Source organism: Bos indicus x Bos taurus, chromosome 13 (assembly GCF_003369695.1).
Source record: "Bos indicus x Bos taurus breed Angus x Brahman F1 hybrid chromosome 13, Bos_hybrid_MaternalHap_v2.0, whole genome shotgun sequence".
In the NCBI taxonomy this organism is placed as follows: Eukaryota; Metazoa; Chordata; class Mammalia; order Artiodactyla; family Bovidae; genus Bos; species Bos indicus x Bos taurus.
In genome coordinates this window covers 25,478,220-25,501,936 of record NC_040088.1, presented here as the reverse complement: position 1 = coordinate 25,501,936, position 23,717 = coordinate 25,478,220, and the positions used below count along the sequence as shown (strand labels likewise).

Here is a 23,717-nt window from a genome sequence, read left to right as displayed (position 1 = left end):
CCTAAACCCTGCTGGCCCCGCTGTGTCTCCTCCCTCATCAGAGTAAGAGAAGGAAGAGTCACCTGCAGTGAATTTATGGTGTGTACCTGGTGCTATGCAGTCAGAGTGACAATCTATGGTAGCTGGGGACATGATCAAGATGAAAAGAACAGATCGGCCTCAAGACTTAAGCTGCAACAAAAGATCCTACAATCAGATGTTCAGAAACGCTCTCTTTAATCCTGTGTATGAAAGGCATACTTTCAACACTGGAAGGGGCCTTAACAGGGTTTTGCAAACACAGGCCAGAAGCCGCTGTGACGGACTACGTTACACAGAGTGTCCAAGTCTGGCTGGCCACTTCCACACTACCGCAGGCCTCCAAAGCCAAGAGTAGCACACCTGCCTCGCTCCAGCACCAGTGCAACCTCACCCCCCAACGCCAGGGCCACCCTGCAAAGCCAGGGCCACTCGCCAGGTCTAGGGCCACAAGCTGGAGCCCCTGGTTCTCTGTAATCTCTCCCATGGATGTGACAGCACCCCAGCTCCAGTCTCCTGACCATACTGATAGAGGATGAGACCCTACTGCTGATCTATTTAGGATACTAAAAAATCAGAATGATGATTGCCTTGAAACAGAATACAGATCAGTCTTTACTCTCTTCAAAAAGATTCTCATCCAATGGGGATGGAACAGGGGCTTGAAAATGTGAATTCAAGATAACCATTGTTGTTTTTTTAATTTCACTTTACACTAATGGATTTCTTGTTTGTCTGCTGTCTTTTTATGAGGGGACAAGAGTTTAAATAGTTGAAAAACTACTGCTCAAGGGACAATGGTTCTTAATTTGGGATGCATGTGGGCGTGTGTCCAAGGATTGTTTTGAGAACCTTAGGAAAGGTACAGAAACTTCAGCCTGGAGGAAAAACATGCAAATACAAGACAACTCCACAAATTCGGTGTTCAACCTCCTCACCCAAGACCACAGTAGCAAGCCCCCATTCCCTGGAGATGATCAGGAAATAAACTGCCATTACCTTGAACTGCTTGTTCTCCTCCCGAAGCCTCTGGACTTCGCTCTGCAGCCTCTTACACTCTTCCATCACCTTCTTAACTTCAGTGTCATCCAAGGAGGAACTCAGAGCTTTAGACACCGTTGGTGTTTCTGTCTTTGATGCAGTTGTGGGTATAATTTTATTTATTTCTACATCATGCTGTTCAGAAATAAATGAAAGCCCAAGTGTCACCAACCACGTATTAAAGGACTTCTTCATGCAAAGTAAAGTAGTTCTCAGCAGACACTACCCAAGGCAGCGTTTCATCCAAACTGTACAATGTCACATTTACTTTTAAAACGGATCACTTTATCACGTAGTATCTTCATAATCTAAAACTGGGCTCCAGAAATTATAGATGAGGGCAAATATTGAAGTCTGGCTGAGACTAATACTTCAAAGAAAGAGAAAAGGGCCCGTGCGCACTGCACTATCAAATTCCTGCCATGAAAAATCAGCAGAGCATAGCTGTGCAAGCTCAGGAATCATCAACCACAAATTACCGTCACTACAAAGACACAAACATCCCCCAGACTGGCTGGGCGGGAGCAGAAGGCCAGAGGGGACGTGACCCAGAGGGTGATCTGTCTCCTGAACTTAGACAACTGCAGAGATGGGATGAAAGTGCAACAAATTCAGTGTCTACGGTATTTCAACCTGGGGAGGCAATGTGTTCCTCACTTACCCAGCCACGACTGTGCTGTGACCCCCTCTGGAGACCCACTGGGGATGAGTGAGTACGTGCGGGCAGGGGAAGCACGGAAGCCCTCGGGGGTCCATGCGGCAAACGGAGAACAGCGAGCTCTACCCTTAGTCTCCCAGGGGAGAGGAGTGAGGCCCTGGCAGGCAAGACCTCAACACACAGAGCTAACCTCCAAGTGCACAGCTGGGGCCAGAATACAGTCCTCAACTATACATAACTGGCAGAACACGCTGTGGCAAGAGGGAAGGGAAAAAGGAAAGACGACCACCACTCTTTCAAAGAAATGGGATAGTGATGGTGGTCAATTAGTGAGCCAGAAAAAAATGCTAAGTAGTTTTGACACAAAGCATCAGCATTCCTGGAGATCGTTATGGATAACGTTGAGAGCTTGAACATTTCTATTCCCACCACCAGCTATTAACAGCCAGGGTGGTTTAATATTCTGCATGGGTTTTAAACTGTGTTAACACAGTTTAAGTTTTCTGACTAGGGTGAAGGGAGGTCCATGCCAACCAGGCTCATGCTTTGGTTTCACACAAAGAAAAGTGAGCCGGCAGCTGGGAGGGAGTCACTTCTTACCCTCAGTGCTCAGGCAGCATAGGGGGTGATTCTCAACGAGAACTGACTCTGCCTCAGGAAGGGCGTACCAGGCGACATGCAGAGACGCTTCAGGTTGCCACGACCAGGGACGCTACTGGGGTGAGGTCAAGGGTGCCGCAGCACACCCTGCAAGGCACAGGACAGTCCCACAGCGAAGGGCTCCTGGCCCGAAAGCCGGCAGGGCTGAGGGTGAGAAACCCTCATCTAAAAGCACATTTTGACTGAAGAGAATCTGGGGTTCAAGAGGTAGACAGTTGGTGCTCAGTGCAGACCGGGAAGCCTGCAGACAGCACTGAACAGGAGGAGCTGCGCGCTCACCACCACCTGTCCATCAAGCACCAGGATAAATGGCAAATTATTCCGTTTTTGTCTTTCCCACTGTTAAATATTACAGCAACCTAGAGCTTTGCCCAAGTCAAAGAAGCTCTTCGGACTTTATGACATTTCAACAGGTTCTGCTTTTCAAAGGCAAAAAAATGTTTCAATGAGTTCTTTCTGTGAATCTTCCAAAGGCAGATTTCACAAAGGCCCACTTATTTGTTGACTTCAGCTTATTTTTCTCTTCATACATCAGAAGAAGGAAAATAATTTGCCAACTTAAATCTTGGTTTTGCAGGAGATGGTATGCAAATAAGTATCAGCTTGCAACATTCAATTATTGTTAACTATAAACATACTTACTGGTTTATCATTTTCTGCTGGCAATTCAAACACACATCTAAGTTTTGAATCCATAAGGTCTTCCGGTTTTGCCTCCTTCCACTAAAACAATTTAAATTCAATAATCAGGATATTATAAAGCTGCTAGAAGAATGATTTTCTTCTTATAACTGACAATTTCAGAAAAATACGCTTAATGAGAAAGCCCTGATGTACATCAAATAAAGAACTTAAGTCTGCTGAGATTTCAATATTTTTAACGTGACAAGATTAAATACACCAGCTCCCCTGAATATTGATTATTCTTCACCAGCCCCAGTAATGCTGCCTGACTCCTCTGTGTCCACCAACGCTCCTTGTCGCCAGGCTGTGAAAAGCACACAGGACAGAGAAGACCACCACTGGACCCAGAGGAATCTTCTAGCCTGCATCTGGATGGCCTAAGGACATCTGGGCTCTCCTTAAGAAAATACAACTTACTTTGCAGGGCATGTCTTTCTAAGCGGAAGCCCATACTACTTGGAGGTGCTTTTAGAACACTGCCAACTACCAGCAGGGCATGGGAATGGGAAGGCCACACTCTCTGTGACCCCTACTGTCTGGGCTGACCACCACTCCCTCAGCCTGCTGGTAGGAACATGTTCCTGATTAAATCCATGTTCTGGGAGGAGGCACTCCTGGCTTACTGCTCCTCGTTTTGGCAGAGGAGAACAGGAATCCCAGATGTCCTGAGAATTATAGAGTAAACCAACATAGCAAGAAGGTGATACAGCAAAAGGAACGAATTCCCCCACCCTGACCCCAGAACCATGCAGGAGGCAGAGAGAGCAACAGGTACCAAAAGTCAAAAATGGGAAATAATCTCTGTGTCAAGCAAAACAGGAACGCCAAAGTAAGCCATGGTGGGCACAGTCATGGAACAGCATGCCATTCAAGGGATACCGAAGAGTGTTTAATTACATGGGGAAAATTCACAGGATATAAATGAAGAAACCGCAAGCAGTCTTTTAAGTCTGCTCCTCTGCGCGCGCACACCCGTGCGCACAGATACATGCGTGTGTGTGTGCGTGTGGTAAGACCGCTTCTCTGCACACGCGCACACACACGTGTGCACAGATACATGCGCGTGTGTGCGCATACGGTAAGACCGCTCCTCTGCGCGCGCGCACACACGTGTGCACAGATACATGCGCATGTGTGCGCGTACCGTAAGACCGCTCCTCTGCATGCACACACACACGTGCGCACAGATACATGCGCGTGTGTGCACGTACCGTAAGACCGCTCCTCTGCACGCACACACACGTGCGTACAGATACATGCGCGTGTGTGCGTGTACCGTAAGACCTTCAGGCAAGGGTCATCTCAGTGTGCTGGAAGTCACCGCGTGAAAGCCTGCTGGCAGGCAGGCAGTCCAGTGATCTTCGAGGGTCTGACTGCTCTGCGTATCACAGACCACCCCTTACCCACCGGGGCAGACGTGCTCTGCACTGGACAGAGGTGGCAGTCACCACCCTAACCACATAATCAGACCTGGTGTCACCAAAGGAGGGACATGATGCACAAAGGACACTGCCTTGCAAAAAACCAAAAATACCGAACCTGAATTTAGTCATGAGGGAATCATTTGATAAATCCAGAATGTGGGACATTCTACAAGGCACTTGGTCTGGACTGTAAACAGGATGAGTGTGCACTAGTAGAACACCAACGAAAGGCCATCTCTTGAACTGGGAAATGCTAATATGGGCTTCTCTCTTAAACACATTATTGAATTAATGTTAAGCCTCTTAGCCACGAGTGACAGGCTACTCAACAGAACTGAGTCTATGAAAGAGCCTGCCCTTGTTACAATGCATTCAGGGATGGTGAAGTTTCATGAACAGTGCATCTTACAGTTAGGAAACTCAGCAAAAAACAAAGTTTAGGACAGAGAAGAAGCAAACGTGGCAAATTGTTAAAAGGTGATCTTAGTAAAGGTTAGAAGAATAGGCACTACTGTTTTTTCAACTTTCAGTACATCAAAAATATGAAGAATAATATTTTAAAGTAAAGAAAAAGCACCAGGCTCTCACTAACGGTGGTTGGGTCTAGTATGAACAAACTACAGGTCACATAGTTTTATTTTTGCTTGTTTGTATGTATCCCAGATTTCCAACAAAGTACATCTCATTTTTTAATTGTTATGAACATTATCACGAAAGAAAGTAAAATTCACTTTTACTGTACACTGAGGCCTGGCCTGTAGCAGCACTCAGGTAAGACAGCTGCCAGACACTGCCTCGCGCTCTACATACAGCACATTTAGTCCCACGACAGCCCTGGGAACTAGGTTTTTTCCCCCATTTTACACATGACCAAACCCTCAAGAAAGTTAATGAAAACTGCCCAAGGCCACAATGTTAGTAAAAGGCAGAGTCAGCTTCACACTCAAGACACCCAAGGCCATGCTCTTTCACCAAGCCATGCAGCGAAGCCAAACAGAACATATTCTTGGAGAGTCCACGTGGTGCATTTGCCATACATTTTTTTGATCACACAAGGTAACTTGAAGTGACACACCATGTTCCAGGAAGTGAAAGCAGTGAATGTATCCATAATTATTTCTATGAGAAGGAATGTTAACACAAAGCCTATGATCGCTGGTCTCTGTGAAACCTCAAATGTCTCATTTATCCCTCACTTCCTGCCCAGGAGTTACACGGAGTTAAGCATGAAGGTGGTCAGCTATGCTTTTATAAAACTGAAAGAAATGGCTGTGTGGTCACACAGGGGCCTGAAGGTAGGATGTGCATGAAACAGTACTTCAAATAAAACTTTGAAAGAGAAAAAAAATAACATAGTGTGAATCCTAGCTAACTCGAATTTGTAGGCATTCCTTGGACAACACCAGTCTCTAAGTTTCACTTGATGATCTGGAAAGTGGTGAAAATGTTGAGGCAGTCCTGCCCTTCTTTTCCAAACTGTGAGGACTAGACAGTCTGCCCTCCCTGGGCTGTGGATATTAGGGGTCTATCAGTATACTGAGACTCTCACAGCACCAGGATGCCTGCTGATTGATTCACGCGTGTAAAAAGCTGGGGGTAGAACTGCCATTATAATCATCTTCTAGAAAAATCAATACAGGGGACTGGCTGTGGGGCTCTGTCCCCATGGCGACCAAAGTCCGTGGACGCTCAAGTCCTTCATAGAAGATGCTGCCGCTGCCAGCACTTCACACCCACAGAGCAGAACCCAGAGCAATGGAGGCCCAACTATAAGGTATCAACTACTTATTTTATGAAAATGAAGTCAACTTATTTTTACCAAAATGAAAAGATGGAGTTGAACACATATTTAAGGGGAGGAGGGTGGAAAAATTGAAGGAATCTGGGGGAGGGGCCGGGGGGGGGGCAGGGATACAACAATAAAAACACAAAGAATGGCACTTACTAGAACCAAGCAGGGCGAAAAAAGCCTAAAGGATTGAAGGATATTTAGTATTCAACTCTCCCGCATCCCTCTAGATTCTGGGGGATCGGGAGGAAGAGGCAGAAAGCGTTTTCTAGAATAAAAATTGCCCTTATCTGTAGGGGGAGGGAAGGGGGTGAAGGTAGAGAACCCTTAGACCATTCAAGACACAACCCACCAGAACAAGGAACTGCTGAAGGAAACCAGAAGAGTCAGATACCAGAAAAGTCAGAAGAGTGTTCTAAAAGTTACATAAAATGTTAAAATCAAAGTTCTAGAAACCCATAAAGGCAGTCAAAGTACAAACCTCCTGAAAAGCACCATTCCCCTTTAAAAACAATTTTGACATATTTTGAAATGCATGCACCCACAATTCTGCACCTATTTTTTTTTTTTTAATTACTGGAGAAAAAAAAAAAGCATTCAGTACTTACTACTGCTTCCATATCAGAAGTGTCAGTTGGAGCAAACATAGACTGAACCATAAACTTGTGTTTACTTTTCTCATTGGGATCATAATCGAAAGGCTGTAACATCACTGAGAAAGAAAATATTTCATTAGGAGGGTCAGAGCTTGGTTACCGGCAACCATTTGTTACATTAATACTTGCACTTTGGTGGTAAAGCAGTTCACCAGGACGTTCTTCTCTGAGCCTCATGAAGCCCCTGGTGAAGTGAGCACTTCGAGATGAGCAGCCTCTTCCCCACCCTTCGGGTCTCAGACCTCAGGTCAGGGACATGAAGGGACCTGCCCGAGGTCAAACAGCAGGCAGTGGCAGAGCCGGGACCGGGGCTTAGGACCCAGGTCTTCAGACTCGCAGCCCCTGATCTGCCACCATGGCACACCTGACCCAACAACTGCCACAGGCCTTGCATCCAGGTCAACCAGATACAGACATCTGTACCTGTTCTGCTCAGGAAAGCACCCGCCAACGATCTCCTCAAGAACTAAGGACGGTCCACATCTGAGGAGCAGTTCAGGCATCTCTCTGTGCTATTCTCCATGTCAAGATCGTCATGGTCACACTTCAGATACAATTTTGCCAAGGATGTTAGAGAATTTTTACAACCCACACCCTCACAGCATGGAGAAGACCCCATCAGCTTTCACAACCTTTCTCCCAAGAACCTAGAGGACTCTCCCTTGCAGGCTCCCTGGACCGAGCACATCCACAGACTGAGGGGCTGTCCTATTCTGGCCAGCCTCCCCAGGACCTGCCACCCTACCCCACTGAATGACGGCTGCTTTACAACATGAGGTTTCCTACAAGGCTTTGAGAAACCACACATCTAGTTGAGCTCCCTGAAACCTAACTTGCTCACACGCAGGGAAAGCCTGCTGTAGCCCTGATGAGTGACGAGCTCCCCGGGACCGAGCGTCCCCCTGGGGCCAGAAGCTGGGCTCTGCCCTTCAGCTTTACCATCACTTCAGTTAATCCTTCAGAGGCAGGGAGTGTTGCAGAAGGTATTGTGATGCTTACTTGCAGATGGAAAAACTGAAGCACAGAAAGATTAGCCCAATACCATGATGGAGCGGTCTGACTGGAGGGCCAACGTTCAGGGCCACAAGAGGGCTGGATCTCTGTGCTGGCCACTCACCAGTGTTTTCCTGCCTTTGAACTCACTGAGAACTTCCTGGGTTCTTAAAGCCTCACAGTCATCCACCCCTGCAGCAAACAACCAGCCCTGCCCTAAGCCTGGCTTATAAAGGAATTTGGGACCCGACAAAGTGAGGGACCTGCTCAAGGTCACCACTCTGGGAAGCAGCAAAACATGCTGTTCAGCAACCCTTTTGCCACACTGGATTCTCTGACACAGGTGGGGTCACATCCCCAGATCCCCCATCACGGATCTTACACGTGACGAGGAGGAGGAACACAAACATCCCTCTCTGTCTTGGAGGTGCATGGGTCCTTTCTCTCTTGGGGACAGAGAAAGTTTATCAATAAAATACATTCAATCTGAGGATCTGATATTCAAAGTGAAACCATCAGCAGAGAGAACAAAAGGTCATTTAAAACAGGCACAGGGCCACTCCACTTGAAATTTTATTCTTGCAGATGTAAAGGCATGGCTCTATCCTGGAGAAGCAGTCCTTGCTGGTGGCCTGGGACCTGGAATGGAGACAAGTCTGCTGCTTGCATCACTGAGCTAGCAGGAGCTCTCCCAGAGCATCGCTACACACTGGGGCTTGACATTTAACCCCAGGGACAAATGGCCGGAATAGGAGGTCAACACCACAGACTTTTATTCTGAAAGCTGAATTTCCACTGCATTTTTTCCACCTCTAAGATTGCAGTAAAGATGTATGTGATAAAGCAGCCACTATCTTCACATGCACTGTGATCCTGCCTGGACAGGGAATGTCAGCTTTACTGGAGTTGGGTCACGGTCTTCCAACTACTATCAGATTAATGTTCATTTAAAAAAATTGAAGTGAATTAGGTTTTGAGAATTTCAGATCTCACCTAGCTGTGACAAAATCATGCTCTAGAATTTCTTTAGAATGGGAAAGAACTTAGTCTTAGACTGCATTTAGATTTCAGTAGGGCACAGGTCTAGCAGAAACACTGTCTCATCCTTGAGACTCTGCTTTCCCAGCTGTGAATGGCTTCCAGTCCTCCACTATGGAGGCCTCTAAGGCTGAGCCAGGATTATCTGTAAAGATGCCCAGAAGATGAGAGCCATCAGAAGACACTACTAATTCTCAGAGAAGTTGGCTCTTTAGCTTCAACAACACTGGGTCACACACAAAGAACAGCAGCATCCAGAGACCCTAAGAGCTGTTTCCTCCCACTCTTTTCCCCTTTCCTCCAGGAGGTGCAAGCCAGAAAGAAGGGCATGTGGGCTGCAGGCCCATCCTACGGTACACTGACCCTTCCTTTCCATCTCTCCATCTTGCACCATGCTCCTGTCCCCAGTGCCTTCACAATGTCCCAAGAGCAAAAGGAAAATAACTGTTACTGGCACCTAGTATGGACCAGGCACCAAAGAAGGCATATTTTCCTTAGTTCTCCCATCAGTCTTCACAACAACCATAAAGATGGTCATGTCTTCCTTTTCTAGGTGAGAAGACAAGGCTTAGAAGGGCTAAGCAGTCTTGCTTGGGCCACATGGCCAGTATCAACTGATGGACCAGAACTCCACACTGGTTCTGTGTCCACAGTCTGACTTCCACGGCACAGGTTCTCAAAGCATTACTCGCAGACCCTGAGACATCTCCACCCCCACGTCAGGTGGTCCATAAAGTCAAAGCTGGTCCTGATGATACCAAGACATTACATGTCTTTTCCACTGCACTGCTACCCCCAGTAACGGTGGGCACAAAAGCAACAGTGGGGGAATCTGCTGGTGCCTAAGTGTGGACAGCAGACGGCAGGCACTGCCACTCATGTGCAGTGTGTTTAAAAGGCCATCTCACTTAAGAATATCCTCGATGAAGCAATAAACATCACTCACTTCACTAAATCCCAACCTTGGACCGCGCATCTTGGCACTCTGCTCTATGAAAACACACATCAAGCATCTCTGCTGCCCTGGGCAAAGCACTTGTGTAACCACCCCGGGTTATGAGCTAAACTGGACACTTTCGCATGGAACCACTGACAGAAAACTATGGGCATTCACACCGGGTATATGGCAGATATTTTCCTAAAAATGAATGAAGTGAACCGGTCACTGTAGGGAAAACAACTTGTAGCTCTTGTTGGTGATAAAATCCAGGCTTTCAAAAAACCTTAGAATCTTGGGAAACCTCTCTTGGCCACCAAGAGCTTCAGTTTTCCCAAGGAGATCAGAAAGGAGAGTAACAAATGTACGTTTTTGATGCTGGATAATGAAATCTGTCGACAGCTGGAAGGTCTGTGTAGCTCAGCTGGCATAATACTACCAAAGCCACCAAGTGCAAGGGAAACCAAAGCATCTTGGTGAAACAAAGTTCAAACGGTTTACTGGGACGGGGTCAGAGTCTACACTGTGCTGACGAACGTGAAGAAAAGTGCTGCTCGACAAGTTCTGGCACAGCATCAAAGAAGAACACCTACAATTACAATACATATCGTGGTAAAGGTGAAGATCCAATACACATCGTATTACCACTGATATGTATTGTAATTGTAGGTATTTTACTTCATATACATTGTAATTGTATTTGTAATTGTATTGTATTGTATTGTACAATTGTACTGTAATTGTAGGTATTTTACTTCATATACATTCACCGAAACACCCTGTAACAGAACGAAATGCAAAAGCAACTGAGAGAATCCAGAAATTAAGGAAATATGCAAAACCTATCAAATAATGCCATAATTTTTTGAAAAGTTATCTTTCACTAAAAAATGTGTGAATTGTATTTATTAAAATTGTTATGAAAGAATTAATACTTTTTAAATTTCTCAGTTTAATTTGCAATACAACAAATATTGATACAACCCACAAACCGGAAAAAAAAAAAAAAAGCTTTTTTGGTCTTTAATTTCTAAGCATATACAAAAGGGGCCCTGAGACCAAAAGGTCTGAGTACCATTACTCTACATCAGGGTGCCTTGCAGGCCCCTCCAGGAGGGAAATTATCTGGTTGCTAATTCAAGTGAAGGCACTGGTGGCTTCCTACAGTCCCCTCTTGGGAGAATGTGCCATTTAAAAGAGAAAGCAGTTCACACAAACCAAGTTTCCGCCCCACGTGCACACGGCTGCACACACACCTGTCCCTGAGAGGAGGAGACTGGGGCGTCCCATGCTCGGCTAACCAAACCACCTTGCTGCAGCGTGCTCCCCTCTGCAGGTGTCGCCGTCTGATACCCCTGCCACCCTCAGAACTCACAGATGTCATCAGCCCACCTCCAGGCCTAGAGTGCATTGCCCGCCAAGTTGCCATGTGCAGAGTTAGAAGGACCTCACGAAGACAGAACTTACACAAAGACCTCCGAGCTCATGAGAACACAAGCACACAAAGAAGTGGGTACTGGTGGCAACTAGCCCACCTTACAGGAGCACTGGAGACAGCAGAGGGGGCGGTCACATACCCTCTGTAAAAGGCACGGACTCAAAACATGGAAGCACAGACGCCCAGCTCACCCTAAGGCTGGCGAGGAGAAAACTTCCAACTGAGTGAAAACGATGACCACCGGTGAATTTCAGGAAGCTCAGGGTGTGAGATGGGTGCTTGGCCCCTCCCTCTCTGCAGCGACGCTCCCTCCGCCTAGAGCAGCAGGTGGAAAACAAGATGTTTGCCACCCACCAGCTCTCCTTTTCTGTGGGCTCCCCAATCAGCGATCAAGAGTGAGGAGGTCAGGTGGCACCCAGACTTCCTGAAACTTCATGAAGGCTCCTGGGCTTCAGCATCTGCATCGTGCTGCCCCCAACTCATGCCCAAAAGCCTGTATTTCTCAGCCGCTATCATCTCATGTCAAGTTCAATTTGCTAGACCCTACTAGCTGGGACTTTACGAGAACATGACAGAATAAACGTTAATCGTTTGTTCTCGCAGCTCCATACATGCAAATTGTGACAGAAATTATGTACTTTTTTCCATGACAGGCTATAAAAGAGCTTCCCATTAACTTAATTTATTTCACTTGAATTCCAGAGACACTGATGATAAAACCCTCTTAAATGAACCATCTATCCTACTTTTTAAAATGTATCGCTGATACTACATTAAAAAGAGGCCCGTTACCAGGAGACGGCCTGGAGACCAGGTCACCACTCACCAGCATTAATGCTTTGTGATACACTGTCAGCTGAATGCAGGTTGCAAAAGTGGGATCCTGTTAGGAAAGGGCCTTCACAGTCATAAAACACTGGATCAATAAGATCAGACTTTCTTCAGAAGACATGCAGAATATACACTACTTAACACACACAAGCGCACACACCTCGGAGAAATGACTTCATTAAATGCTGCATAAAAGCTTATGAGAACCGGGGCAAGTCACAGATCACTTTCATCTGCATTATAACGGCAACAGAGCACATGAACAAAAGCTTAACAAGGCACCCTGGCAACTGCTTTATTATTATTTTTTAATCTCAGAATTTTATCTTTAACATGCCTCTCTCCTGTTTACATGACCACCATCTCAGTGCAGGCCTCCTCCAACATCCAGGTTTCTCCTCCCAGATCTCCCACCTCCTCCCAGTTTCTCTCAGAGCCCCTGTAACCCACATATTCCATCTCCCCCAAGTACCCGGCTCACCAGCTTGATAGTCCTCAAACGAAAAAAAACTATTTCCCAAGTAAAAGACAATCAATCCATGTCCACAGTCTCGTTCTCTCAGTTTCCTGATATGATCCAACAATTGTTCACGCTGCTGGTCCAACAGGTGTGCACAGGGCGCCGGCCACGCCCACACCCCCAGGTGTTCTCCACGGCGCCTCTGACCCCGTTGGCCTTAGTCGGCTGGCACATCCCTCGTGGTCCACCTGCCCTACTCGCATCTCAGTATGCCATACCTTCTTGGGCTTTCTCTGACTCTGAACCTTCTACTAGTCTGACTGTCACGAGGGGGTCTCCAACTTCAGCTTGCAGCAGACCTACCTGGAGTGTGTGTTAGAACACAGGTGGCAGGGTCCCACCTCCAGCTTCTGATTGCACAGGTCTGGGGTGGGGTGACGGGTTCCCAGCTGCTGCTGCTGGTGGTCCAGGACCCACGCCCGGAGAAGGTGGGCTGAAAGCACCCCTGAAGGCCGTCTCACCCTCTCGTCCTTACTGGACTTACTGTCAGCGGACACCACCCATACAGAGCTCTCCCACAGGCTCCCCTTTCCCACACTCACTCTTCATCTCCTGGTTTAAGACAATGGTTTCTAAACTTTTTTTTTTTTTTGGAGGCCACAATTTGCTGTTTTTTTTTTTATTTTTGGCCTCAGGATGCGGGATCTTAGTTCCCTGACCAGGGATTGAACCCACATCCCCTGCAGTGGTAGGGCAGAGTCTTAACCACCAGACCACCAGGGAAGTCCCGGTTTCTAAACTTGTTATCACCACTGTCCTCTCACTATCTCTTCGCTTTTATGCCTCTGTCAAACTGTCGTCTACCAAACTGCATTTACAACGTCATAATGAAGTCACTGCTCCACTTTTTTGGAAACTGATCAGAGACAAACCAGAACTCTGTCAACAGCTTATAATAACCAGTGTTACCGCAATGAGGTGACAGAATTCTAGCCTAAAGCAAAGGAATCAGACATTTTAGTTAGACTAGGTGCCCTTATCAGGAATAAATTTATCATTTCCTTCAGGATGCTCAAAATGTTGAAAACAAGACTAATTTCCTGGACTTCTGCCTATTCAGGGACCCATGGATGGAACTATGAGTCTAGTGGGTAATTAATCTTATCTACTTATAAATTAGTTGACACGGAATTGTCTTTGCGTTCTCTAAAGGATCTTCCGGTTCAGTATAGATCATTTTAGATAACAAACTCTTCAGAGTCTGATTAACTTATCTGTGCAGTGTTTACAGTACAAATGTACCCCAATACTGCTGGAAATGAGGTGCATCATATACACGCCTAAGAACATGGCTCACTCACTCCCTTTCATAAATATCTTTTAAAATGCACATCTATTTTCAAAATTCCAACGCACTTTCCTATCTCCATTAATGCTTTCTAATGGAATCCCACATAGCCTTTCCTGAGTACTCTCATGTTCTGATTATCAACTCACATTACATCTGTCTTAATCTGAACCACATGCCAGGGCCACTGTGCAGGAAGAAAGGTTTGTCCTGAGGCTGGGGTTAATTTCAGACCCCTGTTATCTCTCCCATACTTGTCCTCTGGAGTGTTCCTGTCCAGGCCTTCACTGTGGCCACCTCTCACAGCTCTTCCCTTTCATTCTGTGATGGGCTGGACATCAGAATAGGTTAACAGAGAGTCTAAAGTAAGGGTATAAACAGTAGAGTTAAGGTTAGAAGCCCAGGTGTATCAATGTGCAGGGAGCTGCCATCAATGACAGGAACATGACTTTTGGCTGCTCCCAAGTTGGGCTTGGTTTCTGCTCCTTGGCCACACTGTAAGAGCTGACATTACTTTGTCTAAGTGAGGTGGACTGAATGTACTTGGATAAACCCTCTTGACCATCATCTTTTAAAATGGAAAGAATAAGTAAACTGTGTTAAACTCACAAAAAGTGAAACATGGGGTTCTTCTTAAGAAACTTAAAAATTATAGTAAACTTTTAAAGAAACCATTAAAAGCACGATTAAGCTAAATTTTTATTGGTAATCTACTCCCCCCTCTTTTTAAAAAAACCAGAATCTCAACTGGGGAAAAAGATTAAAGACATCTTGTAAGTACGACTCTGAGTTGTTCTTATCTGAGAGTAATAACCCTGATTCATGAAAACCATCTATAACAAGGTTTCGCTTATCAGAGACTTCCAAAGCAGATGATCACACGAACAATGATGCTGTTAAGATGCCTGAACCCCCCAAATACAGCTCCTGCTATCAGCACTTGACAGACGGATGCCTGACTTCCTTCTCTAAGGGCAGTGGGCTTAGACTCTGGTGCTAATCACCTAAAAGCTGCCACCCAAGGTTGGCTGGTCCACGGCAAGCGGGCCGCTCCACTAAACTGAGTCAGCAAAATCTTAGGAGGATTAATTATCAATTGTGATCCTACCCAATTACATTAATTGACCAGTGATTCCATCCAAGAAGAGCTGCTGATATTCATTCTCTGTCCTCTGGATTTTACTGGAAGAACTCTGTGCTTTAAATGTGATTGAAGTAAGTGCTGAAAAGGGCTATATGTCAGGAATGAACATTGTTCCTGAATTCTTTGAATTTAAAATACAGATTCAGACACCAGAAGACTTGTGTCTGTTTGTCTTCAATTCACTTTTGATTCCCAGGGTACACTTAGTAAAGTGTATCTGTACCTAAATACTGGTATCTTTACCGACTCTTTCCAAGGCCCACCCCGCCAAACAGATATTTTGCATTTTTAATTTGCTTGGTACATAGGCAACCAATGTGCATAATTGAACTGCAAATGGAAGCGCGCTTGCTACTTTAGTGAAATTAGAATTCAGTGAAGGTGATAAAAATATTAAACTTAATATCATATTACAGGAAGCGTAAGTATTTTTGATGGCCCATAATTTTACCACTTCACCTGCTGTATCTGCTGGCAAACATGGTTTGGAATATTAATGGAAAACTCCCTCGTTATTAAACTACAGTATTAAAAAAAAACCCTACAACCACTAACAGCTTACCACAAAGACACTTTCAGAAATTATCTACCTTAAAAATATTTCCCCACCAGACAGTTCAGAAAACAGATTTAATTTTGTAAAGCTAGAACAAATGGAGAGACCCCCCACTGCTTCAAACAATTCATTAATTCAAAAAGTTCTATTTTCCTTGCATTTAAAATCTCTGGGGGAAAAAATCCAATCTCCTCTTCTCCAATCTCCATTTAAGTGTGCCTATTTTGCTGAGGTCCAGATTTGAATAATTCAAAACTATCTCTAGTAGATGGTGTGTGTCAAGGAGCAAGGGGCCAAAACCATGGCATTCTGGGCCAATTAATGCAAACACAAAGCACCCAGCACCCTCCCACCCACTGCACTGCCTCATCCAGCAGACAAGACCCTGATGGGGCAATCAGAAAGAGAAGAAAGGAGGACCCACCCTCATCTAAAGGGCAAAGAGAAGGACTCACTCAGAGACTCGGGTGACTAGACCCCACAACAGCCCGCTGGGAAGTCCATAAGTTTCCAGCTATGGCACTTAAAGCTCAGTTCATACCAGTTTCCAATTGTAACTTCACCACGCGAGTTTATAACACGGGGATTTGTTCCGTTTAAGGACCCCAGTACGAGACAGAAAGTGCCACTTTCTGAAGAAAATAAAACAGGTCAGAGCCAAGACTTTTGATGCAGAATGTGAGGTCCCGAGGATCAGATTAAGCTGACGGCGGAGAAAAGGTTCACAGGGTACATCTTGAAAGACATCAGACAGCTAGAACGTCTCAGTCCCCCATAAAAACCCGACCTGCAAGCCTTCAAAACCGCAGTCTCTCTGACCAGCTCCAGATACCATCCTCCTCCTCTTCTTTCTCTCCCTGCTTGCTCCCCTTGTCTAAGAATGATTTATAACCTTTCCTAATAGCTATTAGGGTTTTCAGAAATGGGGAAAGAACAACTTCCCTGGACGGTATGCTGCGACGTTCTGTGTAGACAGGGCAACACTGCTAGTTATTTTCAGTTGACCTGATGACCTCCTTTTCATATGTGAAAACCTACCCTAGTGACTTTTCACTATAAACAAATGCATATTACATAAAGAAGAAAAACAAAAATTTCTTGAATTAGAATTAGAAAAATTCCATAAATTAGTTAAATGCATCAAACTGATGTATTTCTAAAAGTGCAATTCAGATATGTACAACCCACCTTCAACAGAAACCAGCCAATCTTTGTCAAAGTTAGTGGAAGAAAATGCAACCCCAGTCTTGTACCACACTTCCAGTTAAAATTCTGCAGCACTAGTAACATGAATACCATTCCCTCCATCTTACGAATGAGAAAACTAGAACCTTCAGAGGTTAGTTTTGGCCAAAGACCGGCCAACAGGCTCAACAGCAGGGATTGGGTTTCCTCTCAGGTTTCTGCACCCAGGTCTCCTCATCTCCGAGTAGAGTGGGTGCAATCCAGCTCAGCCACGCGTGCCCACGGAAGGGAAGCTGGCCTTGAACCCTCTGCACTGCCCACTGCTGGCGTCCTCCTCCTCCTGAGGAGAGGCCCTCCGCTGAAGGAACCGGGAACTCCACGTTCTCACCAGGACGCCATCACCTGGCTGTACTGTAAGAGAACCCTTGAAAAACTACAATGCTTTCTGCCCCCAGACACGGCCGTCTAATAAACAACACAGTGGCCCCTCAGCACACAAAACCCCAGCAAGCGGAGGCTGGCCTCCGGTGCCAACGGGTGAAGCTGTCCCGGAAAGGCAACGGAATCAGGCTTCACCCAGGTGCACCTCAGCACTGAGGCCAACACACACCAAATGAAAACAAAGGGGCCCTTTCTCACGTGTGAGCATAATCTTGTCTCATTAGAAGGAAGGCCTGCAAACACAAGGACATTTTGTTATTCAACTGCTTTTTTTCCCAAGTAAATGATACTCTGAGAGCCAAGGTATTTTGTTTTATATTTATTTGTAAGCGGGGCCATCCCCTGACACTGCTGAGGCAGTTGTTTTGTTCAGTCACTACGTCGTACCCGACTCTGCAACCCCATGGACTGCAGCACGCCAGGCTTCCCTGTCCTTCACCATCTCCTGGAATTTGCTCAAATTCATGTCCACTGATGCCATCCAACCATCTCGTCCTCTGTCGTCCCCTTCTCCTCCTGCCCTCAATCTTTCCCAGCATCAGGGTCTTTTCCAATGAGTCAGCTCTTCACATCAGGCGGCCAAAGTACTGGAGTTGCAGCATCAGTCCTTCCAGTGAATATTCAGGGTTGATTTCCTTTAAGATTGACTGGTGTGACCTCCTTGCTGAGGCAGTTGGTGTCACCAAAGAGTCACTGGATCAGGACAGACACCTGGCTTCCACTACCAGCTCTGCCATCATCACCACGTGCCTCTGGATGATTACCCCACCCCCCACCCCCTGAACCTTTCCTTCTTATCTGCAAAAGGAAGGCCACAACCACAAAATCTTGGTCTTCCTTAGCAGACAATCATAAATCAAAACAAATGCCCAGGGTTAGTTATTACTTTAAAAACCACTCCTCTGATGGGGGAGGGGTAAATCTTTCTGAAAGAGATACACTTATGCTCACCCATTCATATTTAATATCAGAAGGCACACCTACACTGTACATCTTCCTGTTGAGACTATTTTATTCAGAAAACGATGTTGCTGCCCCAAATTTACTGTGAAAACTGGGTAAGTCTCATCTACTGACAACTGTGCTTAAATATGTCATGGGCAACGAAATCAAGAGGTAAAAAAGAAGTCAACTTTAAAAAGAGAATAAAAAACATCAGTTGCCCTTGATTTCAACAGAAAAATGCAAACCACATGAATTCAAGGAATGCTGAAATGCCAATATCCTGGGTCCCCCTCCCTGACCAGTGAGCTACAGTGCAGAAGGTTTGGGGACTAGAGCCAGACAAGCAGGATCTACATCTTGGTTTTGTCACCGGCCAGCTTTGTGAGCCTGTGGCCACCGGAGTCGTTCTGGTACAACGGGGTAACAATGCATTCCACACTGGGCAGGTAACAGAAATCACATGAGATAATACGTGTGCAGACCCAGCACATAAGAGATCCTCAGCAAGTGTTGGCTCCCACCCTCCTGATTCCTCCTGGATAATAACCTGATTCGAGAGTCCGAATCAGGTCTTGCAGCCGCAGAGAGAAACACGCAGGGGTACAGCCAGTGTGGGCGCACCCTAATGAGAGAACCCAGAGGATGCAGGGAACAAGTCTATAGAAACCACGAGATAATGAAACACCTTATATCTTTCCAAAGAGGTGAGTCATTTTCTTTCAGGTGTCAAATGAATAGCCAAATGTATCACAATCAAAATCCATCAGGAAAAAAGTCAGCCAGATACCCATTTCAAATGAGGAGTAGCTTCTAATGATGCCTCAGAGCCCTTGGTGACAGTCTCCTGATATTTGAAGGATTAACACACACTCCCCAAGAGCTCCTCCACAAATACAAAAGGCACTGCTGGATCCACAAGTCCTAATGAGCTCAAAGTTTATTCCATTTCTAAAATACATTTAAACTCAAACCCATCGCTTACATCTCCTTAATTCTGAAATCCAATTCTCAGTTTGGGCACTCTACCAGCATCTTTTCAAAAGTTGGACTCTGGAAAATAAATGCACTCTCAGACAGAAGGGGGGAAAAAACCCATCAGACATGCACAAAACTTGCACCCTTGAATACATTCCAATTTCCTCAGCCTTCATCTCCCTTAGCTTTTCACAATCAGTAAAGTGCAGTTACCAATCATTGGAAATGACATGAGCTTAATGTCAGAAATCATTTAGCTTAAATAAGAAAATAACTCCATTTAGCTTTCTCCCACAAAGTAAAATTAAGTTTGTTTAGCCCTTTTTTTATTTATTGCCAAAGGGCAGATTTAATTTCAAGGGAGTGAAAACCCAACTCATTCTCAAGTAAAGTCTGATGTTAGCACTTTAATTTTGCTCTAACTATTGAGGCACAAAGGCTGTAAGCATTAAACTAAAGAGGCATTAATTATGGAAAAACAATAGGTGAGTGCGACCCACCGAGATTCTTAATCAGAGGGTAGGGAGCTGGGGGGAGATGCCTACCATCTTCCTTTGCTATACTGCAAACACAAGCTTGCAGAGACCCCACTGCCTCTAGGGAGCCTTTTTAGCCCACCCTTCAGGCCTTCATTCTCAGAACTTACCAGATACGTTAATCGAGGCCCCTGCATCAATGATCCCACTGTTGGGCCTCACGCAGTACCTACGTGGTGCCGTGGTCTTCACTTTAAAACACACATTTCGATCTGTCGGGTTGCCAAGCTTCAGGTTGGTGGTGACAACATCGGTGAAAGGACCTGCAGAATGAGACAGGGACTGGTTGGGGATTCCATGAGGACCACGCGGATGAAAGACTGATTTATGGTACGGGGTCAGGACAGATGTGGAACGCGGCTGACCCATGATCATTTCATCATGACACACAGGAGAGATGGGCTGAGGCTGACGCACAAACAGTGACAGCTAAAATCCACCACGGTCTCGTCACACCACCAGGCACCTGGCCTAGTGAGTATTCCAGCAGACAGGGTCTCCCTGATACCTCACAACTTTACTGCCAGACAAGAACGCTGAGGCTTGGGAGAACGTACCACTTGCCTAAAATTTTCATGGTAGTTAGTGGTAGTGAGGGTCTGCAACCAGGCAGCCTGAGTCCAAGGCCAGCTCTTAACCTATGCTGAACACTGATTTCCACAGTGACCAGATGAAATCTAACAGAGAGAAGGTGAAGAACGAGACTTGGGTCCAAAATGATGATCAAAGGCAGAGTGCCGAAGGCAGCAGATGCAAGAAAGACTTCCAAGTGTTAGTGGTCTGCAAACAATAACCCCCAGCACACACAATACAGTGATGCTACAGCAAGGTCAGAGTCCTGTGGGGCAGCCCACACCTACAACAGTGCATTCGCTTTTAACTACCCAGGGTATTGGAAGACTGAAACAAAGCTCGGTGCCCTAAGGGTATTTTTTATTATTATTTATTCATTTTCTACTTTATTAGATTTTTTAATTAAAAAAGTAAAACATGCTTCTCAAAACAAGCCAAACAATAATAAAAGATGTATAAAGAGGAAGTTAATAAGCTTTCCCCTGTCCCTTGAGGTAACTAATATTAACACTGTGGGAGATCCATCCACAGCATCTGTGCTTACACAAACTGTACATGCATACATGAGTGTGTGTGTGGGGGGGTAACAAAAATGGGATCATACTACTCACATTACTCTGAAACTTCTCTGAAACCTGACCCGTAAGGTTTATAAAGGAGTCAGGTGGGAGGGTTGAACTATAATGTCTCTTAGGTCCTTTTCAACCCCTTTTCAAATTTACATCTTTTCACTGTGTACAGCAAAGGTGTCTTTGTGCGTCTTCCAGGCAAGCTCTTTACTCCTATCTTTACGTTCACAGGGAATTCAGAGATGGGGTGGGGAGGTATATGTGCCCCTGTGCTCACAAACTAAGAAATACATAGTTGGTTCATCTGCTCTGTAAGAAGATCCGCAACACAGATATTTACATCTGTGCCTCGAACATTTTTCAGTGAGACTCTGAGCTTCTGAGGGCAAGAATGATACAGTACCAGTTCTCACATGTCCGACACAGTGCCCGGCATCTAGTGAAGGGATGGGGGCAGGGGTTGAGAGATTGAGATTGACTGACTGAGAGTCCTTCACCAAGGAGGAAACTACCTCGTGGATTACCACCAGCAAAATTAAAATCTCAGGCTGCTTTCTCGCCTCTGGAGGTACTCCGGGTATGAAAAATCAATCTGATATGGGCTTAACAAATATAAATTAAGAAATCAATAACGGTGAAAAGAAAGAAAGGAAAAGAGACTCAATTCCAAAATAAAATAAACTACAGCCAGTTCTGCTAGAAAGCTTATTTTGAAAATGTGAATCTGTTTCAATGTGATTGATGTGCATATTAGGGGGACAATCTGAGCATAAAATGAATTTCACATTTGCTTATGTGTGATTTGTCTGCAAGAAACGCTAAATGATCACAGAAAACAACATCCAGCTGAACTGAATGGCAGAGAGATACAGAAAACACACAAGTGCACACATCTCCATCACTACCAGCTATGCGGGCTCACCCCGCGGCCCTCACAAACTGTCACCCTTCCAGCGACCACTTCCACGGGCAAACGTCAGCTTTTCATGGTAAAGTATCATATTTATTACAGTATTTATCTATTTCTGAGCCATTTAATGTGTGCTAAACTGTGCTTCTGCTTATATTAGGTTCCCATCTTTATGTGTGTCTCTGACCAACAAAGCTTTTGAGTGTTACGCATCTAACCTTGTTCCTTCCTCTTAAGTCTTATGGTCTTTTGTGCTATTTTGTACAGGATGGCGATTTTTAGGAATGCATATATCATGTTATAGCAGGAACTACCATACTACTGGATTATCTATAGTTTTGTAGTTACTTACACTAAAAGCTACTTCCATTCTTTGAGCAATGACACCTTCAAGAATGAAATGGCTAGGGAATTTCCCAGTGGTTCAGTGGTTAAGACTCCAGACTTTCACTGCTGAGGGTGATAGTTCAATCCCTGGTTGGGGAACTAAGACCCTACAAGCCACGTGGCGAGTAAAAAAATAAAAAATGAAATGCCTAATAACAATTTCTCCATTTGCTTACCTTTCCCATAAGCCTTGCCTTTGACCCTCCGGCAGCCAAACTGGAAGCCACGAGAGGGGGGCATTCTCCAGGTCCAATTGTGGCCAGACGTGGGGCGTTCCGTCTCCCCTACTGACTCCACCACACAAAGCCTCTCCCTACAAGCTACGTCACCCCCTTACTGAGGGTGGGCACCCTGTGGCTCCAGGGGATTTGCAGCTACAGTGAGGGAAAGCCAGGTGCTGACCATGCTTCATCCTTGGATCAAGTTGTTGGCCTCCAGGGAGAAACAGGACACTTGGTGCTGAAGGCAGCACCTTTATGCGGGATTATCCAGGGCTCCACCCTTTTCTAATCCCCAACACACGCAGTCTGGCTCAGAATGAAGATGGAGGAAGTTTTCTCCCAGTAAGTCTCTGCTTGAAATGGTATCACTTCAGCAATGGTAAAAAAAAAAAAAACAAAAACCAAACCAAACACAACTCTGGTTTCCTGGAGTCAAAGCTATTAAACAAGCACACAAATACAGCTCAGACCTACACGGGCACGATCACCATGTACATACATTCTTTGGCCCTCACATAAAAAGGGCCCACTACAAGAACTCCACATAAGCATAGCTCCAGCTCTAATGGCCCCACACTGCTTGGGGGGAAAGGAGGAGAAAACAGATTGAAAAAATGTAGACATCTGAAAAAAGGTGAGCTTCCAAATACAAAGCCTACGGGGGAACAGTACTCTCATTGACAATTTGAATGTGATTCATAATCCACCAGGCCTTAAAGCTTTTTAGATACAAGCTGAAATCTGTTCATTTCAACAAAATTCTGCCTCAAGAACATGGAAGCATCTTCAGATCAGAATGCCAAGAATTCATAAGAGCCCACAAATCCACATCCACCACCCCACCCTGCCAAAAAAACAGCATTTTCTAAGGTGGTTTGAAGTATACTAAGCAGAAAACAGGGATTTGGTGAGATTTCACTGTGATGAAATTAAGAATACTCGTTTCCAACTCAGTTTCTCCTGTCCCTTCCTCCTCCTGCTGCCTCATAAATCAGAGTCAGGGATAAATTTAAGTGCATTTATCCTTTGCAGTGACCTTTTCTTCTAGGTAGTCCACAAAAATTAAGCAAATTTAACTGTGGACACTAATCTGCTTCTGGAAACTCCACTGGTTAACCTATTACACAGCAATCTAAATAATATTTTAACCTATATGATTCATTTAAAAGATAGTCTAAACTATTAAAAAACAAACATTATTTGCAATAAATAAGCAGAATAAATAAATATCTCAGATTTCTCCCTCAACAAAAGTATTAGAGACTTCTTGGGCTTATGTAGGCCTTTTTTTAAAAAAAAT

The 23,717-nt window shown here is 45.2% G+C and overlaps 1 protein-coding gene across 2 annotated transcripts in view; it reads right to left on the bottom strand.

The window, feature by feature from the left end:
- Nucleotides 1–23,717, bottom strand: part of VAPB (VAMP associated protein B and C) — a 53,050-nt gene that overhangs the window by 8,243 nt on the left and 21,090 nt on the right. The window contains exons 1-5 of one of the 2 annotated variants that reach the window (XM_027559003.1): nt 22,373–22,467; nt 19,868–20,020; nt 6,883–6,986; nt 3,020–3,100; nt 1,018–1,194 (exon numbers count right to left, since the gene is read on the bottom strand). In XM_027559003.1, coding sequence (XP_027414804.1) covers nt 1,018–1,194; nt 3,020–3,100; nt 6,883–6,986; nt 19,868–20,020; nt 22,373–22,436 — 579 coding nt within the window. In that variant the 5' untranslated portion in view covers nt 22,437–22,467. Of the gene's footprint in view, nt 1–1,017; nt 1,195–3,019; nt 3,101–6,882; nt 6,987–19,867; nt 20,021–22,372; nt 22,468–23,717 lie in introns of those variants that run through there. The other variant, XM_027559004.1, reaches the window with a different exon arrangement.